At 37.8% G+C, this 12,776-nt stretch overlaps 1 protein-coding gene across 3 annotated transcripts; it reads right to left on the bottom strand.

Annotated features, from left to right (window-relative positions):
* Positions 1–7,790: 7,790 nt before the first annotated feature.
* LOC134664401 (protein FAM76A) lies at positions 7,791–12,719 on the bottom strand. 3 transcript variants are annotated; one of them, XM_063521026.1, is made up of 8 exons: positions 12,516–12,719; positions 12,302–12,366; positions 11,908–12,011; positions 11,137–11,246; positions 9,934–10,043; positions 9,327–9,448; positions 8,438–8,559; positions 7,791–8,040 (listed from the first exon to the last, which is right to left on the bottom strand). In XM_063521026.1, exons 1-8 carry the CDS (start codon positions 12,609–12,611, stop codon positions 7,807–7,809), a joined length of 963 nt encoding a protein of 320 aa, XP_063377096.1. In that variant the 5' UTR covers positions 12,612–12,719; the 3' UTR covers positions 7,791–7,806. The 3 variants fall into 3 exon arrangements, with proteins under 3 accessions (XP_063377096.1, XP_063377095.1, XP_063377094.1); XM_063521025.1 differs by having other exon boundaries at positions 8,438–8,553; positions 9,318–9,448; positions 12,516–12,718; XM_063521024.1 differs by having other exon boundaries at positions 7,792–8,040; positions 9,318–9,448; positions 12,516–12,717.
* Between the last annotated feature and the right edge of the window lie 57 nt (positions 12,720–12,776).

Genomic DNA, 12,776 nt, shown 5'->3' with positions numbered 1-12,776 from the left:
ACCATCGAGCTGATCTGATGATGGAGACACGAGGTAGCCTTAAGCGCGAGGTAAACTTAATTGTTTGGGGTTGTTAGAATTGTCTTGATGAGTATTAGTTGCATGTGAGAAAAAAGTAGTCAGCGATAAAAGCTTGTACTTACCTAAAATGATTATTTGCCAAAAAAATACCTATTGATTTTTTATTCTTAAAATATATCTGAGTATGTGATGTGAGTGACAACCCTGAAAACATATCTGTCCATTTAGTGCGCCATGTCATCTCATACGATTATTGGACAAGCGAAGTAAACGAAGCAGACCGACAGCATGCCAAATCGCATTGACTTCAACTTGATCTTCAACCAAAACAGTAGCATCAGTATATTTGTTACGAGACAACATAGGTCTAGTGTTTTTATGTCACTGTCACACTGTGACGTGTGATGGGATGTTTGCTTTGATTCCAATGACGCAAATATAAACAATAGACGTAGTGTAAAGGAACCAGGAGGTATCATGGCCGCAATTTTATCACCTGTCATGTCATGTGTCACTTTCGCACTTACATATTTGTTAGAACGTGACAGGCATGGTGACAAATAATGATAAAGAGCCGACCATCTTAGTCCTACTGGAAAGCGATAGTTTCAAACTCCAGCATCAGGACAGTTGCTTCCCAATCTTCCCATTGTTACACTAGTTAGCAGCTCTGACAAAGCTAAAGGTGGTAGATAGGTAAGTATTCCACTTGTCCAATGAATTGCGCCTCACTCTTACATTAAGCAAAATGTGAGACTTAAGTAAATTATACATTGGACCAAGAAATTGGACAGGTGGAAATACACCTAAGGGCTGATTTAGACGGCACGCGAACTCGCATGCGATTTTAGTTACATTGCGGACTGTTTGTTAGGTACGTCCAATTCAACCGACCGATCAAAACCCGCAATGGTATGAAACTCGCATTGTTCTCGAGTTCTCGCATCGTCTAAATCAGCCCTAAGTTATAGAGTTACACCAAGACAAGTCTGCAACGATTTTGATAGCACACGCAGTTGTTATTTCAAACGTCAAACTTCTATGATATTAGGACGTATAAATAACACTTGCACTGCGCGTGCGATCAAAATCGTTGCAGACTTATCATGGTATCTATCTTGTATTCCAGATTTGGTTGGTCAATATCCTACACAATGATTGTGGTAAAATGATTGGGCTGATGCCCAGTTTAACTGTAATTTTAGTTTAAAACCAGACAGATTGGGTAGTAGATATTAAGCCCAATCTGTGTTTACCTCATAAGGCCCAACGTGGCCCAACATACAAAAAAGATCCTATTTTTAATTTGGACCTTGTTGTATGGCAAATTGGGATCAATTTCGTTTGTTTCAGAAACCAATGAAACCAAATAACTTTGGTTAACTTATAGTAAGGTCACAGAATAACTAATAGTCTGTGTTTCTGATCACATTGTGAATCAGTTCAGTTTATTTACAAAACCGGCGTCGGAAACGGATATCATTATGAACTCTGAGGTGTTTACTCAGAAATTCCGTTTTTATTACCAGCCTAGATAAAAAATGTACTACAGGTAGGTATTAATTACATAGTAAGACGTAAAAATATTTTAAGAGTAATTAAACCGTCACGTTTATACAATAAACTCATTCGCGTTGCCATTTTTGTAGTACAGTCAAGGGTAAAAATATGGGTGTAGACAACTTACTCAAAAATATGTCCCATAGTTCTTAATTCACTGACAAGAGTTATGGGACATATTTTTGAAATGATTTGTACACCCATATTTTTACCGTTGACTGTACATACCTATATCAGACTTCCGTTCATATACGTCATTGACAACTGTGTGTGACTAAATATTGGGGAATACTTGTAATTGTAACAGCTTGCAATATAGTAGGAAGTCCTACATTCAGAATTTTATCAATTTTCCTTATGTTGTGCTATTGGTCAGAAAAGCACAAGCAGGGGTTTCAACAAGTTATTAGCAGTAATTTACTGCTAATAACTTGTTGAAAATTTTTTTCCGTGAAATAGTGCTCCAGTACCCGAGGTGTGAAGACTACTGTAGTCTTCACACCTCGGGTACTGGACCACTATTTCACGGAAAAAATTTTTATACGCGACTCAAAAATTTCACTAGTTGAAATGGAACAACTCATCGCAAAATCTTAATAGCGCGATTTAGGATTTTCACTAGAAAACACAGCGACATCTAGCGATTACTTTATAACTAAACAAAATTGTAGGCGTCTGGGGCCAATATTTCAAGAAAAATCTTAATAGCGCGATACAGGATTTTCACTAGACGGAACAGTGACATCTAGCGATGAATTTGTAAACTAAACAAAATTATAGGCGTCCTGGGGTCATTATCTCAAGAAACATTTTAATAGCGCGATGTAGGATTTTCACTAGACGGAACAGTGACATCTTGCTCTGAATTTGTAAACTAAACAAAATTGTAGGCGTCTGAGGTCATTATCTCAAGAAAAATTTTAATAGCGCGATGTAGGATTTTCGCTAGACGGGACAACGACATCTACCGTTACATTTATAAACTGAACAATGTTGTAGGTGTCTGGGGTCACTATCTCAAGAAAAATCTTAATAGCGTGATTCAGGATTTTCACTAGACGGAACAGCGACATCTAGCGATTAATTCGTAAACTAAATAAAATTGTAGGCGTCTACGATCATTACCTCAAGAAAACAATTAATAGCGCGATGCAGGATTTTTACTAGACGGGACAGCGACATCTACCGTTAGATTTATTAACTGAACAATATTGTAGGTGTCTGGGGTCACTATCTCAAGAAAAATCTTAATAGCGCGATTCAGCATTTTCACTACACGTAACAGCGACATCTAGCGATGAATTCGTAAACTAAACAAAATTGTAAGCGTCACGAGAAAAATCTTAAATAGCGCGACTTAGGATTGTTACTACTGTGATTCGTAAATTAAATGAGCCCATAACACTACACCGTGTCATATTTTGTAATTAATAAGGAACATTTTGAAATAAAATAACGATTTACATAAATGATTTTTATTGTTTCACATAACATACACTTAAGTTTCATTCACAGATCAAAATGGAATTCGCGCAGCATTCTACCTAATACTCCTCTAACAGTATATTACACCAGAATAGTTTTCTTGGTAGAGCCACAGTCAGACTATTTTTTTTATAGAATAAGAGACGAGTAAATATTAAGACTTGTAATCTCTGAACTAATATGCATGAATGACATAACAAGAGAAAGTGTTACTTTTGAAAACATATGTATCCGCCCGTGTCTTTACATTCACTTTTTGCGGGTAACGAAGATAGTCTAGAATTTACTCATATTTCATTATTCCATAAAATTAAATGGTCTGACTGGGCTTCATACGTAACAATATCTCAGTACCTTTGGTGGAATTTTTTTTTTTTTATTATTATGCATGGGTTTACTCATGGCCACAGACTAGCCGAGGCGTAGACGTGGCCTACGATGGAGCGAGCTCGCCCAGAAGGTGCCTGTTCACTCTTGATTTGAAGGTTGCCGGGTTATAAGAGCACGGAAATATAGACGCCGGCAAGGAATTCCATTCCTTGGCAGTGCGCATAAGGAAAGTAGAAGCAAAGCGCTTAGTGCGAATTGGCGGAATATCTACCAAGTAAGGATGGAAACCGGCCGTGCGTCTAAAAGTCCGATGGTAGAATGGGGACGGTGGAATGAGCTCGTGTAGCTCTTGGGCACACTCCCCGAAGTGCAACCTGTAGAATACCGACAGGCTGGCGACTTTCCGCCGATGGGCCAAAGTCTGAAGCTTAGCCGTTAGCTTCTTGTCGCCAATCATCCTCCTGGCTCTGCGCTCCACTGAGTCCAAAGCGGCGAGTTGGTATTTAGCTGAGCCATCCCACAGGTGGCTGCAATACTACAAATAGTTTGTTCCGCAATATTTTATTACAATTATTTACTTTTTACAGGTTAAACTTTGGGTCATTACATAATAATTTTATTTAGAGAGCCAAAAATGGCATTAGTTTCATATACATTCCGTCTCAACCTGAAATTATTAAAAAGTGAACTTTTTGAGCCCTTCATTTAGGGTTGTATTCCACGTGTCCGATTTCTTTGTCCAATGTCATTACATCTCACTCGCTCATTAAGCAAAATGTGAGACGCAATACACATTGGACAAAGACATTGGATGGGTGGAATTACATCCATGACTTTATTTCAACAGTTGAAAATATTGTAGGTTTTCTAGCCAGCAACGGCAATAATTATGTAAATTAAATTACTTTATCAAAATAAACACATTTATTGAATTGAGTGTTTGAATTTGATCATTAGGGGTCATCCATTAATTACATCACACGTTTAGGGGGGGGGGGGGGGGGGAGGGGGTCAAGAAAATGTGACTTGTTATGACAAGGGGGAGAGGGGGTCACAAACTTTGTGACGTCACTTTAACTTCATCAGTAACCAAAATTTTATTTTAATCATTTTAATTACTTTACAGTTCAAAAACAAGTTTTTGGAACGATAGTCGTTTTTATTAGTTTAATTTTTTTTCATAATCAGTTTTGGGTTATAAATTTACTAATATTATGACAAAAAAATAATAATACTTAATTCGATTTTCCGATTTCGCTGAAAAAATGTGACGTCACACCAGGGGGGGAGGGGTTTGCCAAATGTGACCAAGTGTGACAATGGGGGGGGGGGGGGGAGGGGTCAAAAAACCTTGAAATTCGTGTGACGTAATTAATGGATGACCCCTTAGCTTGAACATATAATATGTTGCTGATTTGAGAACAGTTCCAATTTCTTGATTTTCATCACAATTATTTAAGTTGTGTTCTTATGATTCTTATGATTTTGTCGACGTGGCTTGTTTTGATATACATAGTTGAATAAAATCAAACAATAATGTACAAGGCGTTGTTTATCCATTTTATCAAAGGTTTGAAGTTCTGTTGAAATAAAAACTGTATAACTACAAGCTAAATAATAAAACATGTTCTCTCGAAAACCACAACATAGTCTGTATGCCCAAATGCCCACAACTTTCATAATTTAAAAGTACTAATTAGTTGTATTTTATACTGTTACTCATTGATATCCGGAATCATTTCATATCACTTATCAGTATCGCACATTCACGCGTGTCCAAACTAATAAATTAATTCGTCTAAAACATCACACGCATGCCATGATATGACAATAATACTTATTAACGTTACAGTACCGGGTGTCTTTGCTATCTTAAAACTAACGGCGCGATTCGGGAAATGAATTAGATATTCACTAGATATGAAATAGTAACGATATGTGACGTTCCACGGCAAAAGGTACTCTATGGCGGTTGGCGCTTACGCTACTATCAACGTCGCTCCAATATTATTGCAGCCATATGGTACCTTTTGCCGTGGAACGTCACATATCGTTACTATTTCATATCTAGTGAATGTCTAATTCATTTCCCGAATGCGCCGTAAGGCTACGAAATAAAATGTTATTCATCCAAGAACCTATTGAAATGATCACAATTCTACTATGAATGCATTGAGTTTACTTAATACGTCTACGTTGATAATAATAAAAAATAATAATGATTACAAGGGGCCCACAGATAACCAGTTCGCCGGACGATATCAGCCTGTCAGTTAAACGCAAAATTTGACAGCTCCTAACAACTGACAGGCTGATATCGTCCGGCGAACTGGTAATCAGTGGGCCCCCTAAGACTGGTTGGTCAATATGTAATATAAGACTAAAAATCATGATTGAATGATTTAATTTAACAGAGACGAACACGAATTAACACCTTTGTCATATTTTTTCGAGACTCAAGATGTCTAATATTTGGTTTCATAAATAATTTATAGATTTTGAAGGCCATTTTTTTTTATTTCGTTGCAATAGCCTGGGGAGTAGCCCTCGTAGATCTTGTTGATGGTATCAGTGGCGGGCCGATAAACATACCCATTGAGCAAGCAAGAATGAAATAAGCTCGCTTTTTCTAAGACGCTCAGTTGTTTCAAATTACGCAAGCTGGTAATCTATATTCAACCTTGGACTTGTCAGGAGAAAAAGGCGGGAAATTCAAATTTTCTATGGGAGACCAACCCGATGCCCCTACATTTTTTATATTTACCGCCTTTTTCAACTGACAAAGTGGCTGTGCCAGGGTACAGTTACGCACGCCCCGCCACTGGTAGGTATAATAGAAAAGTTCGAACAGCACAGGCGGAAACCGACGTTTTTATAAAACCGTTAGCGACCGAATTATAAAAAAGAAAAAATACAAACACAAGAAAATCATCAAGATTCAAGATTGCTCAGACACTGAGCACTTTCCTATTGATCACTATTGACCCGCATGAGTTTTAATCATTAAATAATTACATATTCGATTTTATTCAATTATCCCTGTAATTTAGGTAAAATTGAAAAACGTGTTTCGACAAAAAAAATTAAAACTTAAATTATTTAATTGAAACCTACTTATGCTTAAGTTTTAAAAAGTCTACAAATAAAACCATTTGTAGAGTAAAAAAATAAGAGGAAATAGTTTCCACGTCTGATTAATATTACTAGTTTACAGGACTGTTCAAAATTTGTTGCATTTACAAAACATCAATCAGGTATAGTCGTTCGATTTGTAGCTGGCCCTGAAAGGCTAATCTGTCTAATTTGTCTATTGTTAAGTAAAACCTAAATTCAATAACCGGTTAAAGTGACCAAACCATTTTTTATGCAGGTAAGTAGCACGCGCGGTTTTACTTAACAACAGACAACAGACAAAGAATTATCCGGTCGGGGCCAGCTACAAATCGAACAACTATAACTATAAATTATCATAATATGTTTTTTTTTTATTTATAATGGTAATTATGGGTGAACACGCATACTTTTTCATACTGGCGTTTTTGACACAAGGATGTTTTATACCGCAAGTTACAAGAGTGCGCGCAACAAACCGTTAGCCTCGAACGCCGGTATAAAAAGGTAATTACTGTAACACGAGGCAGATGCACACTAAACGAGCCGCCTCGCGAGGAAATTGCCGCGCGGAACAACTCGGTCGGTTGAGAGTGTTGAGACTTGTCTCGTCCGAGGCAAGTCTACGCAAACCGAGCAAGTGGCCTAGCCAAGGTGACGATCGCTTGCGCTTCGCCATCGAATCGCTTTGTGTGTCTCTATCACTCTTCTATATTAGTGAGACAGTGACAGCAGTGGGGAGACACTTCTGACTTCGGGCAAACTCGGCTCCGTTCGGCTCAGCATTGCTCCGAGCAATTATTAGGGTTGACGCAACTTGACGTCCCTTTGCGTGTACGACCACAGATAAGATAATTACTTGAATTTTGACAACCCTAAATAGTCGAAAGGTATCCCTTTCGACTATTTAGGGTTGTGCGGTGTGCCATAAGTTAGAAAGGGATATCATGATTCGAACCTGAATCGCTGTTAAACTTCGGTTTTATAGGATGTGCCCTTTATGTACGGTAGTACTATTACTTATTCTGTGGTGACAGTTGCGTTTCGTTCGCTACGGTGCGTTAGCGATTGGCATGTTGTCTTGGCCTGCTTCGCGCAGCAATTTCCTCGCGAGGCGGGTCGTTGTGTGCACCACCTGTTTATTAGAAACTGAGGGCCTACCGTGTTGCCTCCCTATCACACTTACGTACGAATTTACAAGTGCGACAGACGCAACAAGTCGAACGTGGTTCGCGGTAGGCTGATTTTAACAATTTACCTGCAACAAAATTAAGAATAGGTCCCAATAATGAAATTGTCCTAATTGGTGCTAGGGCTGTCCGTGCCGCTGCCGCTGTTCTCTGTATTGAGCGCCGTCTTGGTGTTCTTATTGTTCTTCTTGGCTGACTTGCTGAGGGTGGCCACTTCTTTCAGAAGGTTCTGGATCTTGGTGTTCATGAGGTTGAACTTGGTCTCGTTGAGGCGTTCCTTGTTCTTCATCTCGTTCCGGATGTCGGTTGTGTTGTTATGGTGCTGGGCCTTTAGCTCAGTTATCTATAATTGAAAATTATAAAAATTAATGGAGTTATTCATAAAAGTCAAATCTTGATTAAAACTCAAAATAAGTTGACTCGTTGTTTCCTCACTTTGACATTTCGTCCATTGTTTGAAGTATGTAGTTAAGAGGTTTGCCGACGATTTGTTCAAATTGTTGTTGTTGTGCTAGGCGTTCAAAGGTTTAATCACTTTTTATTAGACAAATTGTACCTACACAGCAAAACCTCCTAATCCTAATTCACTAAACTAAAATAACTCAATTTAGTATCTTTCTAAGGGTGGTCTTCCGCCTGTCAAAATTCTTTGTCCAATCTCATTGCGTGCGACGCAATACACATTGTACAAAGAAATTGGATAGGTGGAATACCACCCATAGCTGGTGCATATTACATACCAGTTTATCCTTGGCCAGTAGTTCGTTATCCTTCTGCTGGACTTTCTTCTGCAAGCTGGCGATGGTCTCCTTGAGCTGCGTCATGGCCACCACGTGGTCGGAACTGTTCGGGTCCACTTCACCTGAAACATTCACAATATTCTGAACCTTACGACGCTTATTCTTTAACCTACATGTAGGAGTTAACTCTTTGAAAACCACGCCTATTCTTTAGTACGAGTATGAAATGTAAGAAATGTGAAGCTAATGTTCACTTTTTGTATTAGCATGAAGGTTAATATTAAACGGTAACCGTGCGCGTTTGTGGCCGCCCTTAGCAGTCAAAAGGCAACAAGTAAATAAAAAAGTACTACTAAAAGTAAAGTATTGGTGTATAATATTAAATTGTATTGGTATGTAAAATGAAGGCAGTCAAAAATATACATTATGGGTACTTAAAACAGAAACAATGATAGATATTGGTAAAATGATTAAATGTACCATTTAAAACTGAAAATAATAAATAAGAAAATTCTGCCAGCTCAAGTATAATAACATTAATAACGGTAAGTAATATAGTTCAAAAAAATATTTTTAAAATGAAAAAAATTAAATGAATAGTTAATATTTGTATTTAGCTTGTAGCTATAACAGTCTCTAGGGAGGCTTAGTCACTTTTTGACACACACTTTTTTTTTGACTTTTTTTTTTTTGATGAAGTTATATTTGTCAAAATAATTGATAGAAGAGCTAAGTTAATGGTGAATCTTAATTTTCTAAGAACTTGTAAATTTCTCTTCCTCACATGACACTGAATAATAACAACAAAAACTTAATAGCATACAAATAAAATAATACTAAAGTCGCAAAAGAATGAAATCAAAGGAAGCGTAACAGTTACCTCGGTTACCTTGCATGGGGTTCATCTTGGATTTCTTCTCCAGTGGCTGCGAGTCGTTCAGAGACGAGTCAGAGGTATTGATGGATTTCATCATGTCGGATTTACGTTTCTCCTTGTGACTGCTTTTTGATCTGAAATGTAAATGAAGGAATAAGTTAGGAGAACTTAGGACTAGCAATTACTTGTTATTTGTGTTTTTATCCACTTGACGAAGCCGGCGTCTCTGAACACAAACTTATTCAATAAGAATATTTTTTTTCTGACTTTTATTTCCATTTTTGTACAACTTTCATGTCTTATACAAATAAAACATGTATATTTAACTCATCATATTGGCCAAACAAATAAAAAAACACAAAAATTTCCATTTGTTACAATTTCAATTCCTGTTTCCCAAATTAAATCTTCTTTTTTCTTATGAAAATTTCCAGAAGGTCCAGGTTTTTTAAAAACTGTCCACAACTTGAATCAAATCATCAATCAAATCATCTTTGCTGCACCTTGGACTCCTCCACAAACAGTTAATTCCTATTTACGGACCTAGTTGTTGTCATTCTAGAACTTTTCGATCCTCACTTACGATTTTTGAATTAATAAATGTTTAGTTTTTGCTTACTTGTGTCCCCTATGTTTGTGCTTGTCCACAGAAGAGATATGCTGTTTGGTCCGCGCCAGTGCCCGCTTAAGTGATTGAGTGCACAGCCAACATAAAAGCTTGCCATCAACCTGAAATCATACAATTATTGGATGTCAAACTATGAAATTGCCAATAGGCCCCGTGCATCAACTATAGGGGGCAGCACAGGAGCAATCAGATGTAGCCCACAAGATGGCAGAGCCACAGAATAAATAATAGTACTAGGTACAGAAGACTCACTCTCTAACAAAACGCGTCTGTCACGATCAGCACAGATATGGCCACTAGGTGGCGACAGCACCACGCGCGGCTTATGGCAAACCCCAAAATTGGGGTCGGACGGATGTACTTTTAGCTACCTGTAGCACGCGACGAAAAGCGACGAAATCGCGGAGTGAGCCACGCCTGGCAGAGCCTACTATGCATAAGGAAACGTACCGACGAGAACGTTAGATGGTAGCACTTGCTTTGGCAATGTATATGTGCACATATGTTTTCGATTCAGGCCAGAAGATGGCAGACCCTCCAACGCGCACGGTCCCTATACGTATTTTTAGAATGCTGAAATTTTACAAGTCTAAACTGGCAACACCGGTAACAAGGCTGCTCATCATCATTTCCTTGCGAGACGGTTAGTTCAAACTAGTGTTAAACATATTGATGTTGCTTTTACTCCTATAAAATTATTTTACCCATTTGACTCACCAGCCTGTCGCCTTTATGGAAATCTATATGAAAAACAAAACAAGTGATGTAACGCTGAAGTTTCCTACTTTTTATTTCTTTGGTTCCAACTTATTACATTGAAGTTCTGTCACAAAATTATCTTAGGGCGGTATTCCACCTGTCTAATTACTTTGTCCAATGTCAGTGTCTCATTGCCTCATTAAAGCAAAATGTGAGACGCAGTACACACTGGACAAAGAAATTGGATAGGAAGAATACCAGCCTAAAATAGAGTCAACATTCCTATTGCCAATTTTTCTTAGGGTTCAATTCTGTTGCAGAAATGCTTACAATAAAAAGGGCATTTCAAGTGATGGACACTCAAATACTGCATGAATGATGATGAAAATGTGATGATGATGATGATGGAGCCGGCATAGCTTTATTTGACGTTCATAAGCACATTGTAATATGCCTATTAGAATAAACTACTTTTTATCTTTTATCTTTTGATACCTTTTTGCTATCATCATGGCGGTCAAAGGCGCAGCGTTGCTTGCATTGCTCGCATGTGACTGCTGGGCCATACTTGCGTTCGGAGTTTGCACAGCGCTGACATTTATTACCTGAAAAGTAGGTAATTATATTATCTCTGAAGGATACTTTGATCTTTAGTTAAAAATCCTTTTTTAGGGTTCCGTACCCAAAGGGTAAAACGGGACCCTATTACTAAGACTTCGCTGTCCGTCCATCCGTCCGTCTGTCTGTCACCAGGCTGTATCTCACGAACCGTGATAGCTAGATAGTTGAAATTTTCACAGATGATGTATTTCTGTTGCCGCTATAACAACAAATACTAAAAACAGAATAAAATAAAGATTTAAATGGGGCTCCCATACAACAAACGTGATTTTTTACCAAAGTTAAGCAACGTCGGGAGTGGTCAGTACTTGGATGGGTGACCGTTTCTTTTTTGCTTTTTTTTTTTGCATTATCGCACGGAACCCTTCGTGCGCGAGTCCGACTCGCACTTGCCCGGTTTTTTGTACAAATGCCAGTTATTAGAATGAAAATATGATAGAAGGTGCTGCTTGCAAATGCTTTTCAGTTTTCATCTTTTTTTGGTGATTTGCATTTATGCCTTTAATTAAAAAAACTTCTCTGTCAGATCAAAGTTATTTATGTTTATAAAGCTATTCCATTGTAAAACCCGGCTCAAAGAGGATAAATGAGGGAACAACTTCAAACTCAGCAAACAAATGGATTTAAAATATGAAGTAAACTTACCAATGAAGGCAGCAATGGTGTTGCAATATTCACATGCTGAGGGTTTCCCATAGGCCTTGACATTAGCTTCACATTTCTTGCATATTGAAGAAGTATTTGATTTGCTAAAATTGTAAAAAAAAGTAAACACTAATTTCAATATTTGTCAAAATTATAGTCAATTTTGTTTCGCTATATTTTGAACACATTTTTAATGACATAAAGTAGTTATGAGACTAACATAGTAAGAAAATATGCTATATAAAAATACTAACACGGGAATTTACTACGTTGAAATTAATTTGAACGAAATCTGTAATGTCATCTCTTGACCTCAATATTTTACGCCATTTATTGATGAAAGTGACTGTTCTCTTTAATGATATTGTGTTTGGCAACTTGCTCTGGCACTGACCTTGTTTGTTGAAACTCCGACCGGCAATACGTACACTTGACGACAGGAAAAGATCCGCGGCATTCCTGGAACCCAGAGAAAAACGTATTATATCTAAAGTGCGTCATCAACCAAGTTTAACAAATAAAAATCATTTATACCATTTTTTTTTTCTAGAAAACTCGAGCTCAAGTTAACGTAACGACCTATCAAATCGTATTTTGCATGTAAATACCTTGCAGAGCTGTTCTCCTGGAGACAGTTCTTCGAAAGGATGTCTCGAGAAACAGCGAGAACAAGCAAACAATGGAGTAGATGCAGCAGAACTCATTATAAACAGAGGGAATGAACCGATTTTGAGAAAATAAGCACAAACTAAATAAATTTAGTGACGCACTACAAATAATTTGAAACAGTGTATTTATGACGACGTCTCGACGTTATCTACTGCCGCCATATTGAATGGCGTCAGCACGTCAGCTGTCGCGGGAGCGGG

The sequence above is a fragment of the Cydia fagiglandana genome, chromosome 5 (assembly GCF_963556715.1).
Source record: "Cydia fagiglandana chromosome 5, ilCydFagi1.1, whole genome shotgun sequence".
NCBI lineage: Eukaryota > Metazoa > Arthropoda > Insecta > Lepidoptera > Tortricidae > Cydia > Cydia fagiglandana.
This window is presented reverse-complemented; position numbering and strand designations above follow the sequence as displayed.

What these genes read in the sequence shown, in the direction of transcription:
- LOC134664401 (XM_063521024.1), bottom strand. Translation starts at nt 12,611, where the DNA reads ATGAGTTCTGCTGCATCTACTCCATTGTTTGCTTGTTCTCGCTGTTTC. An exon ending in CAGGAGAACAGCTCTGCAAG is followed by an intron (nt 12,367 to 12,515) that starts GTATTTACATGC and finishes TCTGGGTTCCAG; the next exon opens with GAATGCCGCGGATCTTTTCC. An exon ending in TCGGAGTTTCAACAAACAAG is followed by an intron (nt 12,012 to 12,301) that starts GTCAGTGCCAGA and finishes TTACAATTTTAG; the next exon opens with CAAATCAAATACTTCTTCAA.